At 29.4% G+C, this 24,099-nt stretch overlaps 1 protein-coding gene across 1 annotated transcript; it reads right to left on the bottom strand.

The window, feature by feature from the left end:
• Nucleotides 1-1,208: 1,208 nt before the first annotated feature.
• On the bottom strand, nt 1,209-23,744 carry LOC113389197 (sodium-coupled monocarboxylate transporter 1-like). Its single transcript, XM_026626256.1, has 11 exons — nt 23,423-23,744; nt 21,118-21,328; nt 19,083-19,360; nt 14,912-15,134; nt 10,179-10,319; nt 9,683-9,812; nt 8,440-8,637; nt 5,641-5,802; nt 4,455-4,633; nt 4,222-4,380; nt 1,209-1,561 (listed from the first exon to the last, which is right to left on the bottom strand). The coding sequence occupies exons 2-11, from the start codon at nt 21,297-21,299 to the stop codon at nt 1,441-1,443; spliced, it is 1,773 nt and encodes a 590-aa protein (XP_026482041.1). The 5' UTR covers nt 21,300-21,328; nt 23,423-23,744; the 3' UTR covers nt 1,209-1,440.
• Nucleotides 23,745-24,099: the final 355 nt, after the last annotated feature.

Genomic DNA, 24,099 nt, shown 5'->3' with positions numbered 1-24,099 from the left:
ATAAAAGATTTTTGCGTGAAATCAAACATGGTCTAAATGTACAAAAAACACTACACATTTGATAAACTTTATTGATTTTTCCATATAAACTGTATAATTTTTTTTAATGACACCCATAGTATTGTTATTTTGTTTTATATTCTTATTTTTTATTTTTATCTTGCATTCAAAATTCATATTTTTTATTTAAACACTAAACGATTTTTGATTCAAATGATCTACTTCATTTATTTTAATTGAGATCAGTTTTAAAATATTGAGTTAGTTTTACAGAAACTTGCCTATAGGCAAAACGTAGAGAATCTTTTAATAGGTGTAAAATATAATATTTAGAGAGAAGTTTAAATCTTAGAAAAAGCAAAAAAACAGTAGTTTTTTATATATTTTCTGAACCCAGAATTTTCAAAAAATTTGTTTTATTTATCCACGACGTTTTGGAACTTGTTACGTTCCATCATCAAGGCTTATTTTTGTCATAATCATAATTAAAAAAATATTTCTCACTTACTCTTTGTTTAAATAATAAAAAATTTTAAATTAAGGTTTAGAAAAATTTCTAACACTTTATTAAATTTTTAAATGATTTTTACACACATTTCTTCTTGTTTTGTTGGCATGATGGCATCCATTCATGTCGAAACGTATGAAAAAAAAATGTTTCTGAGTTTTTTACATTTTATAGTGATAACCTATGTCTGTCAAAATTTTGATTTGTTTTTTTATATTATACTGTTAAATACAATTTTAATAATAAGACTATCACACGTTTCGATTTCTAAAATTTCTATGTTTTATTTACTAAGGAAGGTATTCGAAACGTATCGAACTCTTCTAATATAACTTAAATTCTTCTTATTAATTTTTGGATGAATGCTTATATAAAAATCTTTTTGTCGAAATATGATCATATATATACTAGCTGGCCCGTCAAAATTTGTTCCGCCTTAATGGCAATAAATAAGCAGTTTTTTTAATTGGAAAAATTAAAAATAAAAATAAAATACCAGCAGTAATCATTCATAATTATTTCTGTATTTTAGTACATAGGATGCTCTTCATTTAAGTATCTTATTGTGATACACGACATTTTTTATAATCAATTTATATTATTTTATAATATATATAACTATAATCGTCAAAACCATTTATTTAATTTCTTAATTTGTATTCAATGTAACAATTTACACTTGACTCACAAATATGTACAAACCTATTTAAGCATCTTAAAAATAATTAATTACAACAATTACACTAAATTAAATTAGAATTAAATCTTAAACTAACAAATTCACTTCCACGTGTATGTCAAAAATAAAATCACTCACAAATCTTTAAGCAAACACCATGACAAGTTCACTCTTGATGACAAAGTTCTTATCTTTTATTTACAATTGTCTTTGCACAATAATGGATTATTTAAATTAAATCACTTTGATTGATTTATGTGATGTTCTTCATCTGATATTTTGGATCTTCGTCGTCCAATTTGGTCAAAACTTGCATTTTTGAATTGGCCTTCTCGAAGGTGTCGTATTCTGCTGATTTTTGCTCTGGAGCCCACCTGGTAAAGAAAAAAAAATAATGAAAATTTTATCTAAAAAAATATATAACTAGTGGTGTATGGCATCGTGCCTTAAGGCAAATTGCTGGAACTTTCCGTACCGTAATAAATTATTCGAGAAATTTCAAACGTTTTCAAATATATCATTACAAATACTGTAACTTTCATTATTTTTGCTATCTTGTTATATCTGAGCAAATCAAATGTAAATCATAAATCAATTTATCTCCAGAACATTAACAATTGTCATTTCATTTCGAATTCAATTAAAAAAAAATATAGTTGCCTAATTTACAGAAAATTGAAAAAGTGCTCCAGTATAGTCACAGTCTAAACGCATTTGCAAATAATTCTGTGCGACATTTTCACTTATACTGTGCTTAGCTTGGCGGCATTTTTACATTTTTCATTTCATTTCATTTTGTGCAAAATTCCAAAAGTGCTCCAGTATATAAACAGTCTAAACTCACTCTGGTAAACATTTGTACCAGAGTGGCGATTAGACTGTGCTTAGCCTGGGTAATTTTTTGAATTTTTAATCCAAAATAATAAAAATATTTTATGGAAAATTAAAAAAAATGTCATATTTTTTTATCCGCAAAAGCAATTGTTTTGTGAAAACGTGGACGAAAAAATGCGGAAATACAAAACACACACACACATAAACATACACTTACACATACACACATCAATTTTTCTGATGTATGCCAAAATGTTCAGAAACCTTCAAAACATCAAAAAATGCAAAAATTTTCATTTTCGATTTTCGGCCCATTACTATAACTACTAGGGTTTGTCGGTTTTCAAAAACCGGTTTTAAAAACCGTTTTTTTTTACGAAAATGATGGAATTCGAAAACCGGTTTTTTAGTGAAAAAAGTACAAATATAGCCAAATATAAAAGATAGATGAAAGCGTTTTGATTCTTGAAGTCATATCGGTTCAATAGCATTTTATATCTTATAAGATTATCTGATAAGTCTGCAATGGTTCCCAGAAAGGTTTTGTATATACAAATTTAGATTTTTATACCAATGTATGTATTAATTTAAATCAGTGTGACTTCTTGAAGAAGTAATTTCCTCTACTCACACTTAAAAAAATAGAGTTTTAAACCCTAGAAGCCACAAATAAAAGAACAAAAAGCTTAGAATTATTATATCAGGCTTTAAAAACAATTAAGCATAATTTCGTCGTAAGTATGAGAGTATTTTCTATTTCAGAAAATTTTGTGAATAAACAAAGAATACGTCTAAGTAGCAATTTGATAGACGTTCTCAGTTTTTTGAAATTATATATTATTAAACAAAAAAACAATTAGAATGTTTAGAATTAATTAATTGAAATTACTCGAAACAGACAATATCCGAATTTAGCTTAATGTTTTTAAAACTAAAATTGATATTAACAAGTATGTATCAACATGTATGTAATATATCTATTTTTTTTTTAATTTAATGAATTTTTTTATTTAAAAGTGTATTACTTTTATTTATTCAAAAACTTTCCATTCACTATAATAAACATATTTTCATTCTTATATGTGAAAATGATGTATGAATAACGAATAATTATTTTGAAAGTTATTTAATCAAGATAAACTATTATTTTTTAGTTCTACTAATTAAAATTAAAATAATTTTGTTTCCTATCTATAAAATTGAACAATAAATAAATTCAGTCAAATACTGCTTTAAATTACACTAAATTTGCGGATAAATTACGAATAATTCGAGCAAAATTTATTTTTTATATATATATGAAAATAAGTCGGGTTTTCCTTCCTGACGAAATAACTCCAGAACGCACGAACCGATTTCGACAATTTTGTATTCGTTGGAAAGGTCTCGGGTTATATCTAAGAAAATTAGTGATGCATGGCATCGTGCCTTCATGCAAATTGCTGGAACTGCGCGCACCGTAATTAAAAATTCGAATAATGACATTAGTGAGAATTATCAGAATTATGCTTGGTTAAGTCAACGAGCAATTCTTGTCGCAAAGAATAATGATGTACACGCATTGAATTTCACCTTTCAATCAAAAATTGCTGGCGATTTGGTGACATACCAATGATTCCGACTGGTCTTCCGTTTGACTTCAAACGAGTGCAATTTCCAGTTTGCCTTGCGTTCACAATAACAAGTCGCAAGGTCAATCACTTAGTGTTTGCGGGATAAATTTCAAATAGATTATTTAGAAAATCATTGTTTTTCACATGGGCAGTTATACGTTGCCTGTTCACGAGTTGCAAAACCATACGCTTTGTTTGTGTTAACGTCAGACCAAAAAACAAAAAATGTGGTTAACCAAAGAGCACTTCAATGAAACGGATAATTTCCGGATTCACTTTCATTTACTTAGAAAAGTTCAACTGAAAAACACTTCATTTTTGTAATCGAAATGAATTTATTACTGTTGTATAATAAAATCAAATTTTTCCTTCTTAAATATAAACAAACAAAAAATTTCTTCATCTTTCTCACGAAACCATCTGGTGGCGAAACGGAGTTAGTCGGGTTTGCTAGTTTTTTATATAAAATTCGAAAACCGGTTAAAACCGTTTTTTTAGTAAAATTAAATTTCGAAAACAGGTTTTCTGAAATGTCGGTTTTTGTATAAACCCTAATAACTACCATACGGGAAATAAATTTTTTTCACCTTCTAACTTGTGGTGCCAACAGCATTTTATCCAGGTACCCATGTCCTCCAGTAAAATAACTTACAGGATACCCAATTGCTATCACCAACCAAGCACCAATCATCGAATAGTACATGAATCCAATTCGGTAAGGAGCAATCACTTCATCATTTGAATGCCTGAAAAAAAAATTCACTCAAATCCTGCACCAAATCAGTTTAATCTTTGTAATGATTTCTTTGGTTGTTCTTACCCATCGTGATGCTGGGTCTTCCATACAGAATTCACAGTTGTATTTTTACCCTCAGGACAACCTTCAGTCGACATATTTAGGTAAGGGAATTTCAAATTCCCTTGAGCAATGTTAATTTGGGCTCCACTTACCATCCAACTGACCAGGATTAGACTTGCAGCTGCTCCCACCAAAACTCCCTGGATGATAGAAATAGTTTTAGAATGGATTTTTTAACACTTTGGGGACGGCTGTCCACCTCGGTGGACAAACATACTCTATGAGGCACCGGCTATTTTATAAACAATGACTCAGTTTGCATCGACAAGTTGAATAAATTACATATAGCAGTGATAAATATAAATATTGTATTTTGAAAATAATTTTAAGTTATTTTAGTAGTATTTTTAGCCTTTTTCTTTGCTGTATAGTATTTTTTTTTAATATTTAAAACGACCGAGCACTTTTAAATATGGCAAAACGACTGGTAAATTTTGTTAATTGAGCAGTAGTGAAGATGAGTTTCAAATAGACGTTCATACAAACAAATTTTACGAAATTACTATTCGCACCGATGATAGTGATGAATGTGATGATGATATTATTCAATCAACAAAAAGAAGAAGTTCGATAAAATAAATGAAAAGCAAGAAGACATTAGCGAATGTGCCGATTCTCCTTCAATAATCAAGTTTGACATACATCAACAAAACCCCGGCTACAAATACCAAGAAATATGAGACATCCAATAGATTATTTTACTTTATATTTTACAAATGAATTTTTAGACAATATAATAGAAAAAATAAACCATTATGGCAGCAAAAAAATTACCAAATATACTGATTAATCAGTGGCATATTCTAAATGCGAGTGAAAAAAATAGGGATTGTATTGTCTGTTCCGACAGAAAAGCACCAGGAGGAAGGCGGCGAACAACATTTTATTGTAAAACATGTCAAAATCAATCAGCTATGCATTTTGGAAATTGTTTTGAACGTCACCATTCTTCATAAAATGATCAAAAATAAATTAATATTATAAATGTATGTTCTTCAATGACCACAAATTTTTATCAAACAAATTGCATAACATACACAATGAAATCAAGTTTACTACCGGTAAAGTATATTGTTTTGAAATCGGTGCCGTCCCGAAAGTGTTAAAATTGTTTATAGTTAATTGGTTTGTGTTGAATTTTTATTACCTTAGTGTTTGCTTTAGGGAACAAGATTCCCAATGTAAACATTCCCAAAAGTGTTCCTGCAGTTACACCAGTAACACTGATGACAAGGTGCATGACGCTTCCTAATTGTTCTACTACGAAGACAAGTCCCAGACAAATTCCTCCAATTACTACTACAGTCAACTGAAATAAAAATTTACAATTTTATGATAAAAGAAGTGGAAAATATCACCAGTCATTTTTGGAAAATTCTCTGGTGAAAGGAATGGACTAGATGAAAGAGTTGATCGACATGGTTTTACCCAAGTCTATTTTTTGCTTGTAAGTTAAACCCTAAGGGTGTAGTCTAGGTTATTGCAACTTGTGCTTACTTAATTTGAAAAAAGTATATTTTGCAAAATAATCAATAATAAATATTTATAAAATTTTCTAAATTTTTAGAAAATTCTCTGGTGAAAGGAATGGACTAGGAGGACGAGTTGATAGAAATGGTTTTATTCAAGTTTATTTTTTGCATGTAACTTAAATCCGAAGTGTGTAGTCCGAGTTATTTCAACTTGTTCTTACTTATTTTGTAAAAAGTATATTTTACGAAACAATCAATCAAAAAATATTTATAAATATTTCTTTCTATATTTTTTTTGAAATTTATCTCCTACTATTGCCTTTAGATTTTTATAATTTTTGGTAAATCTTTGAAAAGATTTGAGATACTATAGTTAAAAACTATAGTTATAACTAACTACAGTTAGAAATTATACCAATGTTTTTATAACCAGTACGTTCTCGTTAGTTTTTTTTAAAGGCAGGTCCAGCAATTTAGGAAATTCAGAGAAAATAGTGCAGAAATTTCAGTTTTTAAGAGAATGGAGAATTCGTTTAAAATGATTCAAAAACATTTTTTAATACTTATGTCGACAAAATGAAGAATTGATTACATTTGAGAGATGCAATAAAGTTTAAGAAATTGTATACGAATTTTACAAAGTATACGAATAGACAGGTATACGGGTCAACAGGTGGGTATATAGACAGTTATTTAGGTAGACAGATATACAGGCAGACAGATATATAGACAGGCAAATAGACAGGTGAGCATATAGACAAGTGCACAGGTAAACAGGAGGACATATAGACAGGTACACAGGTAAACAGGTGAACAGATGGGCAGATAAGCAGGTTAACATGTTGATAGGCAGAAAGATGGACAGATAGACAGATAGACAACTGAATTGATAGACAACTATACAGATAGACAATGGACAGATAGACAGGTAGACAGATAGGCAAGTAGACAGATAGACAACTAGACAGATAGACAACTAACAGATAGACAACTAGACAGATAGACAAATAGACAGACAGACAACTAGACAGATAGACAACTAACAGATAGACAACTAGACAGATAGACAAATAGACAGACAGACAACTAGACAGATAGACAACTAGACAGATAGACAACTAGACAGATAGACAACTAGACAGATAGACAACTAGACAGATAGACAACTATACAGATAGACAACTAGACAGATAGACAACTATACAGATAGACAACTAGACAGATAGACAAATAGACAAATGGATAACTAGAGAAATGGGCAGATTAACAGGTTGACAAGATGTTAGATTGACAGGTTGCTAAATTGATTGTTAGACAGGTAAAAAAGTTCAGAAGTACACAAATCATTACGTAGAATGATATACAGATTATAGGTCAACTGGTGAAAAAGTAGACAAGTAGACAAGTATAAAAATATAGGAGTAGATGAGTAGTCGGTTGACAAAAAAGTAGACAGATATTTAGGTAGACAAATAGGCAAGTAGTTATATAGACGGATGGTCAGTTTGTCAAATAGAAAGATACAATGATAAATAGGTAGATATATAGATATATAGAAAAGCACTCGGATAGAAAAGTAAGCAAATAGTCAGATAAAAAAGTAGGCAAGTAGGTAGATAGTCAAATGTAATGTATATGTAAATAAATGTAAAAACATAGACAGGCGACAGGTAAACAGATAGACAGGTGCACCGGTAAACAGGCAGACAGATTTTCAGGTGGGCATATAGACATGTAGACAGATATTCAAGTAGACAGATATACAAGTAGATAGATAGACAGGTACACAGGTAAAGTAGACAGGTATTTAGACAGACAAATAGGCAAATAGGTAGATAAATAGGCAAATGGGTAGATAAATAGATGGTCAGTAAGTTAAATAGACAGTTACAATGATAAAGAGGTAGAAATGTCTTTAGATAGAAGAATACTCAGATAGAAAAATAGGTAAGTAGTCAGGTAGAGAAGTAGGCAAGTAGTCAGGTAGAGAAGTAGGCAAGTAGGTAGATAAACAGGTAATAAGTTAGTCAAATGTATATGTAGATATATTCAAAATGGTAGAAAGAGGCAAGTATAGACATATATAGAAGTAGACAGGTAGACATCTGGACAGAAACATATGTGGAAATAACTACAAAAAAACAAGTATATAGGTTTTAAGTACAAATCAAATGATACAAGGTTATTGATTCAATTGATCTAGAATTGAATTGATTACACATGTAGGAAAGTTCTTGCATTTTTTTCTTGCAAGTCCAAGGTGGCAAGTGGACAGGTAGACAGATAGACAGATGGACAGAGTGACAAAGGGATATATAGATAGATGATCAGATAGACAAATGGACTTTTAGAAATTTGTATGACATGACAATTAAAATGAAAAATTACAGAATAATGAGTCTATCCTTAGGTAGTTCGACCATCAGTAAGCAATTTAATACTACTAATGACACTTTTATTATTATTTATTTCACCTTCATAATATTACTGGCAGTCTTCTCAGTAGTGCTAACCGGTAACCACTCCTTAATAAAATCTTCATAAAGTGTACCAGACAGTGTATTAAGCCCTGAAGAAATGGTACTTAAGGCTGCACTAAAAACACCAGCCACGAATAAACCTGATAGTCCTGGTATATAACCTGCCACGTCGTGAACATAATAGGGCAACATCTGGGAAACAAAACAATAAATAATAAAAAAAAGAGTGCGCGTAAGGTTCACATACGATTGAAGTAAAACTTATTTGTTACTGTACAAGATGGCATTTAAGTAAAAATAAATACATCATATAACAATTTCGAATGATGTTCATTAGCAATATGGTAACACTCGTGATACACACATTAGTTAGTGTCGACCATTATACACATTTATATATTGATAAATTATAAATTATATATTTATAAAAGCGTTAAAAATATGTATAATATTTAAAAACAATAATGTAATTAAAGTCATACTTCAAACACGAAATGATCGGTTTGTCATTGTAATTAGCATTTAGAAATGAACCTTCATTAAAGAAATGAAGTAATTGCTAATTAATCACTTCTATAACATTCGTTCACACAGTGGATTATGTTAAACAATGCCTAAGCAAATATTGTTTTCGCAACTTCACTCATCATATAATTGTGTTTGAAGAACTTCATGTAATTGAAATTAACATACATTCAGTGACTACTTGTGTTTTTTTTTACTTTTTTGTTGGCGATATAATCTCATTCTTTGAACAATTGTAATATCTGTCTTGCATAAAAAATATTTTCCATTTTAATAACTTCAAAGATGTATAGGAACTACAAATAATATAGAAATAATTGCTAATCAATAAACTTACGTTTAATCCACGGCACAGAAGTTTAATTTGTTTTATTATTTTCAAGGTGCAGAGTAAAATATTCTTCTAATTCGGGCATTTTTAAATTAAATCAAGATTTGTACTACGATGTAACTTTAAAATGTATATTTATCAATGCCGATTTCCTTGTTGATGTCGATACGCATACAACGTTGATGCCGGTACGCATACAACGACAGATCTCTATTTACATACACGACGACTAATCACAATCGACCCGTATAGAAATGATCTCATCGAGAGCGAATGACGAACAGTTCGGGCGTAACGGACTTCCGTTGCATTTGTACGGATTTACACCCTAAAGAAGTTTTACTTCAAAAAATATTTTAAAAAATCTCATTATTATCTTACTTGATCTGCTTTTTTGACGTCACCAGTACTCAAGGGATCACAATCTTTGTAATGGGCATACATCAATAGTCCGGTGAAGCAGGATATTGATTTTGTTAAAACTAAACCTATAGTAAAATAGATAATTGACCTAGAAGATAAATATATAAATTAGATATCATGTCGGCGAAAAAAATAATTAAATATACTAACATTTTTAGAAGTGTTTTAGATTTTTAGAAAAAATTTTAAGGTATGTTGGTTCTGACAAAAATTTGAATAGTTTTACGTGGAATTACTGTAAAAAATTTAGTAAAGTATTAAGCAAGTTGCTGTAGGTTCGATATCATTAGATGGAAACTCTATTTTTTACATTTCATTCAAAAATCTGGTTCTACAGAATTGTTATCAATATTAATCATTGATGTTTTCTCCTACACTTTTCTATCGGTTTAAGATATGGTCTGGAATTTTTTTCTCCAAAAGTGTGTTTTTTGATTATTTTATAATTACTTGCCTTCTGGCATCCTTTAAAGTTGGCACAGACAGGAACCTCTGAATACAACTTTGACTGACACCAAGATTGGACAACCACATGGTTGTCAGTCCCAAACTGACACTCCAGAATGATGTACGTTGGTATATACTTGGATTCATACTGAAAGAAATATTTTTTAATATAATACATATCAGTAATAAATATAAATACAGAACTAGTAATGAATGGCATCGTGTCTTAAGGCAAATTGCTGGAACTTCCCGTACCAAAAATTCTTTTTTTTTAAAAAGATTAATATTTTTGATGAAAATTTACTCTGAAAAAATTATATTTTTATGAAACTATAAATTTTTGACAAAAATTTACTTTTTTTTGAAAAAAAAGACTTTTTGAAGAGCAATTTATTTTGACATATTTTGGAAATTCTAAACTTTTTTTCAAAACAATCGTACTGCTTCAACAGCATAGCGACGAAATATCAAAGCGCGTAAGCGCCGCGCCGCCGTCCAACGGATAAACATTGGTATGAAACCGATAGGAATGAAAACAAAATTTATAATTATTGTTAAAATCTCTATAAAATATCTGATAATTTGATGTGCATATGTATAATAATCATTTTTGACCGCCAAATGGCTTTTTTTACATTTTCCATCAGATCTCCGAAACCGCTAGACCTGCTTTCATGAAGTTGATCAGTTCTTCATTTTGTCAATACAAGTAAAATGTGTTTTGAATTATTCAAATCGGACGCTCCGTTCTCTTAAAAACTGAGTTACCGTTTTTGGCATTTTTTGCCCCGTATCTACGGAACGACTAGACCTGCCTCTGCCAAAATCTAATCAGCACGTCTCCCTATTAAGATGAATCGAATGCTTTTTGAATTATTCAAATCGCTTCGGCCATGTTCCCGAAGTCTTCGACGAAAATTTGTATCCGCACACACACACGCACACACACATACACATACACACACACATACATCCATTTTTTCTAAGGTATGCCAAAATGTTCAGAAACCTTTGAAACGTAAAGATATATAAAAATTTTCATTCTCGATTTTTTTGCGATTACTATAACTTGCCCTACGGAAGTTAACTAGTGGTGAATGGCATCGTGTCTTAAGGCAAATTGCTAGAACTTCTAAGAAAAAACTTCAAATGCATCCAATTAGGTATATCAAAATGTTCAGAAGACCTTAATATGTGCAAAAATTGACATTTTGGCTTTTATGCGACTATTATAACTACCCAAAGGAAAATTAAAAATTATACAGATAATTACAATACGTGGATTTTGAAAATATTAATATAATTTATAATAATCCGAACTATTTTTTTGGAATCTGATGATTTTAAAATTGAAGGTTTTACAGTCCTTACAGGAAAGTTATTGGAAACAGATTTTTTTCTACGACAAATTTAGATGGAGAATCTAATAGGAAAAAGGTGCGGTTAGTTGCAAAAGGATGTTTACAAAAATATGGTGAAAATTTTTGTGAGACATATTCTCCGGTGGCACGACCAACTTCTATCAGACTATTGGCAGTATTATCTGCGGAAATGGGTTTAGAAATTCATCAAATGGATGTCGTAACTGCATATTTAAATGGAGAACTTGAAGAAAAAGTCTACATAAATCTGCCAGAACAGTTATGTGAAGTCTTATATAAAATTGTGAATAAGAAACCAATGGGTACTATTAGAAAACCGGCTACTGAGAAAATTAGAGATACAGCGAAGACCTAGCTAAGAAATATTGAGAAAATCTCAGATCCCGTATGTGTATTGAAGAAAGCACTATTATATGGATTACGTCAATCAGGTTACAAAAAATTTGTAACAAAATTGCAGACAATGTGATTTAAAGCAATGTCACAAGTTTTACCCGGTGTGATAATTTTTGCAATTTAGACGATGCTCTATTAGCCAGAGGGCTAATAATATTAGCTTTAGTACCTTTTATTTTGAACGTTGATGATTTGTAACAGACCAATGTTATTGCAAGGCTATGTTATGAAGGACTTTCCATACAAAACACTGACAAAAGCCATGTTATTGCTGTGCAGTCAGACGTTTTTCTCACGTTGTCAGATAGAAAACCTGACCTAGAAACCGCACAAATGTCAAACAAACGATGTTAGATAACAGGGTCTTTCTGACTCAGCTTCATAACATACGAGTGACGTTGCAGTTTACGTGTAAAACTCTTGAATGCACAGCAAATACATGACATTTTGACAGTATTTCGTATGATTCAGAAGCATAATAAAAGTAACAAAAAACGATGTTAGATAACAGGGTCTTTCTGACTCAGCTTCATAACATACGAGTGACGTTGCAGTTTATGTATAAAACGCCTGAATGCACGGGAAATACATGACATTTTGACAGTATTCCGTATGATTGAGTAGCATAATAAAAGTAACGAAAAACGATGTTATATAACAGGGTCATTCTGACCCAGCTTCATAACATACGAGTAACGTTGCAGTTTATGTGTGAAACGCCCGAATGCACAGTAAATACATGACATTTTGACAGTATGATTCAGTAGCATAATAGATGGAAGTAGGAGCGCAACATGGCTTTGTCATAACATTGGTCTATTATCTTAGATAACAGGGTCTTTCTGACTCAGCTTCATAACACACGAGTGACGTTGCGGTTTATGTGTGAAACGCGTGAATGCACAGCAAATACAGGACATTTTGACAGTATTCAATATGATTCAGTAGCATAATAGATAGAAGTTGAAGTGTAGAATGGCTTTGCCATAACATTGGTCCATTATTTTAGATAACAGGGTCTTTCTGACTCAGCTTCATAACATGCGAGTTACGTTGCAGTTTATGTGTAAAACGCTGGAATTCACTGCAAATACATGACATTTTGACAGTATTCCGTATGATTCAGTAGCATAATAGATAGAAGTTGGAACGTAACATGACTTTGCCATAACATTGGGGTATTATCTTAGATAACAGGGTCTTTCTGACTCAGCTTCATAACATACTAGTGACGTTGCAGTTTATGTGTAAAACTTCTCAATGCACAGCAACTACATGACATTTTGACAGTATTCAGTATGATTCAGTAACATAATAGATAGAAGTTGGAGCACAACATAGCCTTGCCATAACATTTGTCTGTTGTGCGTGAGAATTGGTCTCTAAGGTGAACAAATGGATTTTATTAAGTTTATCATTACTTGAAGAATATAAAATACATGACATTTTGACAGTATTCCGTATGATTCAGTAGCATAATAAAAGTAACAACTAGCTGTAAGTGGAATTCTGTCTTAAGGCAATTAAGGCATCGTGCCTTAAGGCAAATTGCTGGAACTTCCCGTACCAAAAATTATTATTTTTTAATAACGACTAACATTTTTGAAAAAATTTTACTTCGAAAAAATAAGATTTTTGAGAAACTATAAATCGGACAAAAAATTACTTTTTTTTGTAAAAAAAATTTAATTTTTTTTTTTCAAAAATTTTTTTTTTCTTTATTTTGACATATTTTGGAAGATCTAAACTTTTTTTCAAAGCAATCGTACTGCTTTAACTGCATAAAGGCGAAAAATCAAAGTGCGTAAGCGCCGCGTCGCCGTCTAACGCGTAAACATTGGTACGGAACCCATAGGAATGTAAACCAAATTTATACTTATTGTTAAAATCTCTAAAAAATATCTGATAATTTGATGTGCATATGTATAATGATCATTTTTGACCGCCAGATGGCATTTTTTTTACTTTTTTCATTAGATCTCCGAAACCGCTAGACCTGTCTTTATGAAAATTTGATCGGTTCTTCACCTTGTGAATATAAGTAAAATGTTTTTTGAATTATTAAAATCGGCTCCGTTCTCTTAAAAACTGAGTTACCGTTTTTGGCACTTTTTGCCCCGTATCTCCGGAACGGCTAGACCTACCTTCGCCAAAAACTAATCAGCACGTCTCCTTATCAATACGAATCGAATGTTTTTTGAATTATTCAAATCGGTTGATCGGTGTTCCCGAAATCGTCGACAAAAATTTGTATCCGCACATACATACACACACACACGCACACACACACACATACATCCATTTTTTCTAAGGTATGCCAAAATATTCAGAAACCTTTGAAACATCGAGAAATGCAAAAATTTTAATTTTCGATTTTTCTGCGATTACTATAACTTGCCCTACGGGAAGTTAAAAAACGATGTTAGATACCAGGGTCTTTCTGACTCAGCTTCATAACATACGAGTAACGTTGCAGTTTACGTATAAAACTCCTCAATGCACAGCAAATGACATGACATTTTGACAATACTCAGTATGATTAAGAAGCATAATAGATAGAAGTAGGAGCGTAACATGGCCTTGCCATAACATTTGTCTGTTGTGCGTCAGAATCGGTTTCTAAGATACACAAATGGATTTTATTAAGTTTATCATTACTTGAAGAATATAAAATACATGACATTTTGACAGTATTCCATATGATTTAGTAGCATAATAAAAGTAACAAAAAACGATGTTAGATAACATGGTCTTTCTGACCCAGCTTCATAACATACGAGTGACGTTGCAGTTTATGTATAAAACTTCTCAATGCACAGCAAATACAAGACATTTTGACAGTATGATTCAGTAGCATAATAGATAGAAGTAGGAGCGTAACATGGCCTTGCCATAACATTTGTCCGTTGCGCGTCAGAATCGGTTTCTAAGGTACACAAGTGGATTTTATTTCTATTATTACTTGAAAAATATAATCCTGCCTCCTTCGTCAGCCCTTCTGAAGACTTCTGCGATTCCTCCGACGTCTGCTACTCCTATCCAGACGACGGCGAACATAGCGCCGCAGGTGACGATGGACTGAAGCGTGTCCGTCCAGACGACGGCTCTCATTCCTCCGAAAGACGTGTAGAAAACGCATATGACTAGAAGGGTTAGGGTGACTGCGTGGATATTTACACCGGTAACTGGAAATAGAGAAAATATATAAGATTAAACACAGTTACGGGATCTATCCCGCTGACACTGCTTACATCTAATTACACGAACCACCTTGCTGATAGAGCATATTTTTACCTATAAAAGATCCGAGATCTCTATGCTCGTAGAGGATTATTATAAATAATTTATACCAGTACATATACCAGTTCAGTTATTCAATTATTATTCATTATATTATATTTTAAATTTGAAGTATTTTATATAATTAGTTGTAATTTTTAAGAAATAAAGTTTTTTAACTTCCCGTAGGGTAAGTTATTGTAATGGGCCGAAAATCGGAATTGAAAATTTTTACATTTCTCGACGTTTTGAAGGTTTCTGAACGTTTTGGCATACCTCAGAAAAAATGGATGTGTGTGTGTGTGTGTGTATGTATGGATACAAATTTCCAGTCACGTTTCCGGTCGAACGGATCAACCGATTTGAATGGTTCAAAAAGCATTCGATTCCTATCGATAGGGAAAAGAGCTGATTAGTTTTTGGCAAAGGCAGATCCAGTCGTTTCGAGGATACGGAGCAAAGAGTGCAGAAAATAGAAATCGACTTTTTGAGAGAACGGAGTATCCGATTTGAATGATCTGAAAAACATTCAATTAGTAATGTTTGGGAGAAGTGTTTATTAGTTTTTGGCAAAGGCAGGCCCAGCCATTTCGAAAATACGGAGCTAAATATGTAAAAAATGGCAGTTTTTGAGAGAACTAAACGTCAGATTCAATTGATTCAAAGAACTTTCTGCTTGTCTTAACAAAATAATTGATTTTGGAAAAAAAAAGTTTTCATTTTTTTTTTTTTTTAGTTATTTGTATATCAAAAATAATTCAAATTTGATTTTTAATTCTGTCTATAGTTCTAATATACTTTATAAATAATTTCAACTCTGCAATTCAGTTTATATAATTCTTATAAATATTAGACAATGTTACAATATTTATAATAATCTATTTGAAAACATTCAGTATTCCTCGAACATTTTGTTACGGTACGGGAAGTTCCAGCAATTTGCCTTAAGGCACGACGCCATAATTGCCTCAAGACAGAATTCCACTTACAGCTAGTTTTGTTTTTTCTTGAATAACGAGAATAAAACTACACACAGGCTTTGGGTGAAAAGGTTGAGCACCGATATCTCATAAACAAGTAAAGTAAAGATATCTCGTAAACGATATCTCATGAACAAGTAAAGTTAAGAATTATTCAATAACAATATTTGCAAGTAGAGTGCAAAATATGTATAACTAGCCATGACTTTGGTTCTTACGACATTGCTATCGGGAGATAAACAGAAATTCATAACAAACATATTTTCTTTCGTTGTCAGTTTTTTTGGTCCGTGAGCACTGTTGTTTAGTTTACGAGACCTTAATCTAATTTTTAAGTACACGTTATTCAAATGTTTTATAAGATGTATTGTTAATTTTAAGTTAGGTTCAACAGTTTTTTTTATAAAACCTTTATAAAAGCTTACACCTGGGTGGGGTAAAAAAGACCAACTGAACCTTCACCCTGGCAAAGGTGTGAACAACAAAAATAGTAAATTGAGTAAATTTTACAAGAGATAATTTAAATAAATAGTTATTCCAACTATGTTGATGATTATTTCTGACGAAATAAGAGATCAAGGTTATATACAGTGATATCTTTGTAAAAGATGTACCAATGAAATTTATAATTTCCATTGGTTGGATAATGTAGCTGTTATTTCGTGAAATTTATTTAAAATTAATAATAAAACACTGGGTCTGTTTGCCCCATCGTTGTCCCATTTTAGGGGGTAAAATGGACCATGAGTTAAGTTTTTGTAAAACAGCAAATAAGCACATTTTTACTATGATGTATTAGCTGGTAGTTTTACTTAACATAGTCAGGTAGTTTGTTTGATATGTGTTACTTGCTGTGATGTGATTGGTTTGGTTTTGGTTTTGGCAATATAATTGTTCAAAGTCAGATTGGACCTTTGTGCTCCACCCTATCTAAATTTGGAATATAATTGGTAATATAATATTCAGAATTTTTGAAATTTAAAAAAATAATCTTCTATATAAAAGTAACATTGTAAATATTTTTTAAACATAAAATCAGATACTAAACATTCACAAAATATATATGAGACACACAGTTTGATTTTCCACCGACAATTTTACACACGAATATCTTAAGATCTTTAAGAAAAGGTACAAAATTAAAGCAATTTATACGACCTTTTAATTTACAATTTTATTTGACAAAATTATATTTTACCCAAGAACTCTTTAAGGGGGTTGTTCTTTTTTTTATATTTTATTGTTTCGGTTTTGAGATTTTTTGATATTATGAAAGCTAAAAACCTTAGAATTATTTTAAAAAAAAAATCATCTCAATATCTATTTTTTGAGGAAGTTATAGATATATATATCTCTCTACGTATGATCCTCTTAAAGCGTTTTTTTATCGTTCCGCGAGCTATTGTATGCCAGCTGCCTCTTTTTCATTATAATACCTCATGCACATGACCTTTTTAATGTGTCAGCATCTTTGAACACCATCGTGTATTTCGTACATTAAATTAAATGATGTATTTAGTACATTATATTAAAAACTTTAAATACGTTTTTCTCAAATTGACTTTTTTCAATGCGGTGCCACAAATTAAAAAAAAACTACAAGTCGGATCGACTTGCATTTTTTTTTAATTTGTTCACCACTGCAATACCTAGTCCCCCTACCTCAAACAACTTGATAACATTACGCAAAAAAAATTTGCGAACCTTCTCGTCCCAAAACAAAGGCCTTTTTGGACACTTTTTTTTTAAATGGCTGCCATTTTTTTCCTTCTCGCTTTTTTGCTTTCATTCTGGTAGGGGGACCGGATTCAAACTTCTTCTTCAACGTAGTTTTGTTTTTTTTTGTTTCAGGCGATGCGCAACGGATTTATCTGCGGCACCGCAAAAGAGATCGATTTTGCAATGCCCACTTTGGCGCCCCCTGGTTAAAAAATGACGGCGAAACAAAAAAAATAAAAAATGTCTTAATATTCTATGATTTTGTAATTTTTGTTTAAAAAAAACCGCATGTCTTTATGATGAATACATTTCGAGAAAAACAAAAACAAATACCTTGCATGTTTTGTAACAAAAAAAAGAACAACCCCCTTAAAGCACGAAATAAAACTAAATTTAAATTTTTAGTTCTTCTAAATATAATTAGCAATGCACCTATGGAGTATATATAGTTTAATTTTCAGTAAGGTTTATTTAAATTAATTCATTTATTTTACTTTAACTCAAAAAATGTATATTTGAATATTATAATGTATTATATAATGGTGGAATGGACATAAATCTGCCATCGAGTACTAAACTTCATTATTGCATACGAGTATTTTAGATTAGCTGTTAGATTTTATCAAAATATTTTATTTACTAAATATGCAATTAAATATTTCAAGAATATGTTTTAACCCAAATTGATGGCAAAGCTGTAAAATTTTCCACAATCTCAATTTTTTTCAATCTCAGTCAAGTCTTTGGGCATGTTACATAACAATATAATTTAAAAAAAAAATATCGGATATTGATTTGTAATTCAAAAATTTACTGAATTAATAAAAAGCGTAGTAATAATATATCAAAATCTTGAAACATTAAATGCGCCAATTCAATTTAAATAGAATCAGCTTTAGACTTGGTTGGCTCTTGCAAAGACTATTGAGGGACATTCATATGTAGCATGCTTTGCAGTGGGTAACCTATTCATATACTTTTTGTTAGCTGCTCCTTACGCTTATGCACCACATTTGCAATCAGTATTTTTGTACTACACTTTAGATACTAGAAATATTTTTTTTGGTAGAACAACGCTTTTCTTACTATGTATATATATATATATATATATATATATATATATATATATAATTATATAATCAATTTTTCCCTTACCTTGACTAAAAGCAATAGCAGGCACATAAATAACAATAGGCAGAAACAGGATCAAACTCAGTGCAAATATCAAACTGGCCATTTTCCTGGCACTTCTATCAAATCTTCTCTCTAAATACTCATAAGCTGATGTCAATTGCAATCCATAAAAAACCGGCAAATAAACATAGGCTATTATTATCATACAAATCGGCCCAGAGATGCAGGAGATCCAATATTGGGTCCCTTGGGTGTACATTTCTGTTGGGACTGCCAGAAGGGTAATTCCTGATATATGGCTAAAAAAGGAAAAATATTTATATATATATATATATATATATATATATCTTATATATAAAAATGGAGCTCTCGATCAAATGATTCGGTAAAACTCGAAAACGGCTAAACCGATTTGGCCAGCCTTAGTCTTGAAAAATTCGTGCTAATCAGTTGGTTGTCGGAATGGTGAGAGATTATTTCAAAATCGCTTAGAATCTTTATATTTTTAATTTGAAATTTTTGTAGAAGCGTAATTTAAATAAAACAATGGACGGTGGCTAATACGTCAAATGTCAAACGTTTTTGACAGATGATGTTCAATTACGTTTAATAGGATGTTTTACGTGAATATTATTACATTATGATTGAATTGTAGTAAGTAGTTTTGTTTGTAGTTTTATTTGTACACAAAAACGTTATTAAACGGGCCTCAAGTGATACAAAAAACTCAAAATATCAACTTTTTTGAAATGTTAATATGAAAATGCACTTTTTGGCGTTGTAGCATTCTTTTTTTGCAAATCATATTTTTGTCAAACACGGTGCTCTGAAAGATCTCATTTGTATAATTATATAGTTATTGTCATTTACAAAACATTTTATAGGTTATATTATTTTTTATTTATGTTATTTGAATTTGGAACCTAAATTTGGTATCGATCAAGGGGACATTTTGTCAAACAACATTTGCTCAGTCATATTTCTCCAGAATTTATCGAAGAATAGATAGTAATTTATGAAGGTCCGTGGTTAAACAACAACAATATTTGAAAGTAGAGGGAAAAAGATGTATAACCAGCTATAACCTTGATTTTCATGACTTTGCTATCGGGAGATAAACTAATCTTTGAAAATCAATAATAAAAGTATTTTCTTCAGTTGGTAGTTTTTTAGCATTAGTCAAAAATGTAATTATTTTGTAAAATACCTTCAAAGTTAAAATAAGTCATTAAACTTGTTTGCCTTTTGGCCGTTCCATAATATAACAAATTTTTGAAAGACATCAAAAAAGCACATTTCTACAATGATAAAATAGCTGGCAGTTTTACTGAACGTAGTCAGATAATTGTTTGTTTGAAATGTGTTATTTGTTGTGATATAATTGGTTTGATTTTCAAAATATACTTCATATTTGCTCAAAGTCAAATTGGAACTTTGTGCCTCGCCCTGCTCTACATATATACTTTTTATTAAATTTGCTTTAATTCATCGAATGTTATTTGAAGCTTTTCAAAAAGCAGGTCAAAAAAGAAATAATAATTCATTTTTTATCTCTCCTATCAGTAATTTGAAAATTGTGTATAAGCTCATTAGTATTATTTACAATTATACACAAAATCCAGAATCAAAAAAGAATCTGAAAAACTTGAAACGTAATCAATAAGTCGAAAGACCAAAAAAAGACTTGGATTGGATTATACCATGTTTTGTATAGAAAGTGTATAAAACTTCCAACAAAATATAGACAAAGTAATGGAGTTTAATGTTTTTATAATACCTCATTGTATTCAAAGCATTCAAACAACACATCCTTATACATTTAAAGTATTAATTTTTCTGATTCTCTAGAAATTGTTTTAGAATATACCTTACTTAGCAAAACAACGTTTGCCGGGTCAGCTAGTATATATATATATATATATATATATATATATTAATATATATATATATATATTAATATATATATATATATATATTATATATATATATATATATATATATATATATATACATATATTATCCCATAGTTATTTCTTTTTTCCTGGTCAATTATTACCTGGCTATCAAAGACATGGCAATAGGAAAAGTGCCCATGCTTTTTCCGCCCATAAGGTAGTCGGCAGTGGAGTCCTGTTTCGTTTTTGAAAAAAATCCAAACCAGACCCCTATCAGGGTCGATAGGGCCAACATGCCCCCGAAAAGGGTATAGTCGAATATCGAAAATTGGGCGTCCGCCATTGTGGTGAAGGTTTTGTTAGTTTCTGCGACTGGAAGGAAAAAATAGGAATAAAAATATTAAAAGTCAGATTTGTATAATATCTTCAAATATCTTTTGATGGTCAAAAAATGTTTATATAATTTATCTGATGTCAACATCTAACATCGATATACATATACATATATTCAATTATTAAATCTAAAACAAAGTTAAATAATTTAGAAGTGACTTTAGTAAATTAAGCTATAATAATATAAAATATTAAAATATTTGTTAATTTCAATTAATGTTATGATTTGTGATTACTTATATTTTCATTTTTAGTGTTTTATATTATTTCAATTATAGTTTCCTTGTTATATCAGCTCTGTAACTCATGGAGTCATTTTGACTCTGATTGGTATAATTAAATAATATAAAAAAGTCAGATTCTATTTTAAAAATATTGTTGCAAAATTCTTATAGCTAATTTTGTGACCGATAGTGAAAATTATGACTAAATAAATATTGTCGAAATGAAAATTTATTAGCTTAATATTAACTTAAAAAAGCCTTTCAATTTAATATTATCGTGACAAACTTTAAAGTGTTATTTTCGTGCCTGCAAAAAAAACTAAACATGGTAAATTTTAAATTTATTAGCGTAGTATTGTTTAATGTTTTACTATTGCAAATGTTTTTTAATTTAATGTTATTGTCGTTCAAGATCCTGTTAGAAATGCATTTTTTTAATAAAATTGTACTTTTTCAATATTTAATAATCAAATCACAATAAATTAAATCTAATCATTGTAATTAAAGCCCAAAAAATAATTAAAATTTATTTTTGACTCGATTGAAGAATTATTTTTCACCAGACTTGTTAATTGCATATTTTATTAAATAAATTATTTTGTAATTGTTATTATAATACTTCAATTAAATAATTCATAATATTTTTACACACTATTTAAAACGCAGTCTTATTTATATTAAATTTTTTAAACAAAATTTTCATTTGATTAATAAATAAACAATATAGTAATTGTTAATTCGATATTTTGAAAGTAATGTTTTTATTTAATTTGATTATAAAACTTTTTAACTAATTTTTTGAACCAATCTTATTTTCTAAACCAAACTTTTTGGAAAATTGTGATTAATAATTCAATTTATCAATAAATAAATACAGTGAAAAATATTATTTATATTACTGAAAAAATTGCAATTCATATTATTTATTCTAAAGCTATTTGACGTTAAAAAGTTCAGAGAAATGAACAAAAATAGTAAATTAATTATTAAAAGTGTTAAAGTGAGTGTTAAAATATTTAAAATAATTTGTATTTAAAAACAATTGACTGAATTATTAGAATTAAATTTTATTATTAAATAGGTGCTAGTTTAGTTAATATTTTTTTGCTCTAAAACAATTTAATCGTTTATAAAAAAGTTATGATTAATAAACAATTTTATATAAAAAAATATATCAAATATTAAAATTTGTTATGTTCTATTAATATTTAACCTAAATGTAATTTTTGAATATGAAAATATTTACCCAAAATTAAAAAAATTACAGAAAAAATACATCGCAGTTTCAAAAAACTAAAAAATAATTTATACTTATTCAAAATTAATTTTACTAAATATTTACTAAATTATAAATTAAATAAACCAGTAAAAAATTGTTAAAAGTTGTCGTTTAATTTGGAATTTAATTATATAAATTATAATTTTTGTATAGAATTTACTCAAATTGAATATTCCAAAAAATACTGAAAATATACCACAAAATCGTAAAAAACTAACGAAAAATATCTTTTTGAGCGTTTTACCCTCTAAAAATTTGTGCTCTATTTTATTTTGAATTTTTTAAATGATAACCATTTCTCAATTAGTTAAATAATAGGAGTAAAATATAAATATTCTGAAATTTATTAAATTATTTAAAATTTCTAATAAATTTATAAATTATTTTATATTTATATTTTACAAATTATAAATAACAACTATTCAAAATAAATCATATAAATGCAATATATTCTAAATATATTTATTTAAATTAATAGTAAATAGTAAATAATAATTTCCGTATATGCTTCTTAAACTAAACTATTATATTTGATTTTTATATTAAAAATATTAATTTGTTACTACATACCAAACAGTAAAGATAAATTTTAATTTTTAGTCTTTGTGATTGGTGACCACCTTCACTTTTTTTGTTTTATTTTTTTAATAATTTATATATACACTATTTTTTTCTTAATTAATATTAACATATTATTTTGACTATTTCTGTATATGACTTTGACTAAAATTAAATTTGAACGAATCAAAGAATTTATTTTATTTTTAACACCAAAGGTAATAGCACACTTCACATATTGTAGAAACCAAAATTAGCCAAACTGAAAATTTATTTATATATTAAATTTTAATATTTTCTAAACAACTTTAGATTTAAAATCATTTCATGTTATCTTAATTTTATACCAAAATAAATTTGACCACTTATAAATTATTTTATTACTATTTTCTTGGCCATCTCGTCGACAGCTCTGAAATTTTTTGAATGAATTATTAGAAATTCAAAAATTGCGTCTTCCTAAAATTAAATGGATGGATGTTGGCTTGTCATCTTCAAGTCAAGATGATAAGAAAAGACGATTTCGGTAAATAAATTTAGTTTAATATTAATTTTTGATAGTGATAACGAAGGTAAATAACAAATAATTGGAGGAGCAGATAACTTGAATGAAGTTGAAATTCAAATTCAGATTTTCACAGGACAGAACTACAGAAGATATCAGTGAATTTTCTACTAAAGTGTCTTTA

The sequence above is a fragment of the Ctenocephalides felis genome, unplaced genomic scaffold, assembly GCF_003426905.1.
Source record: "Ctenocephalides felis isolate EL2017-DRISC unplaced genomic scaffold, ASM342690v1 CF-g0.4_SCAFFOLD_03573, whole genome shotgun sequence".
Taxonomy (NCBI): Eukaryota; Metazoa; Arthropoda; class Insecta; order Siphonaptera; family Pulicidae; genus Ctenocephalides; species Ctenocephalides felis.
This window is presented reverse-complemented; position numbering and strand designations above follow the sequence as displayed.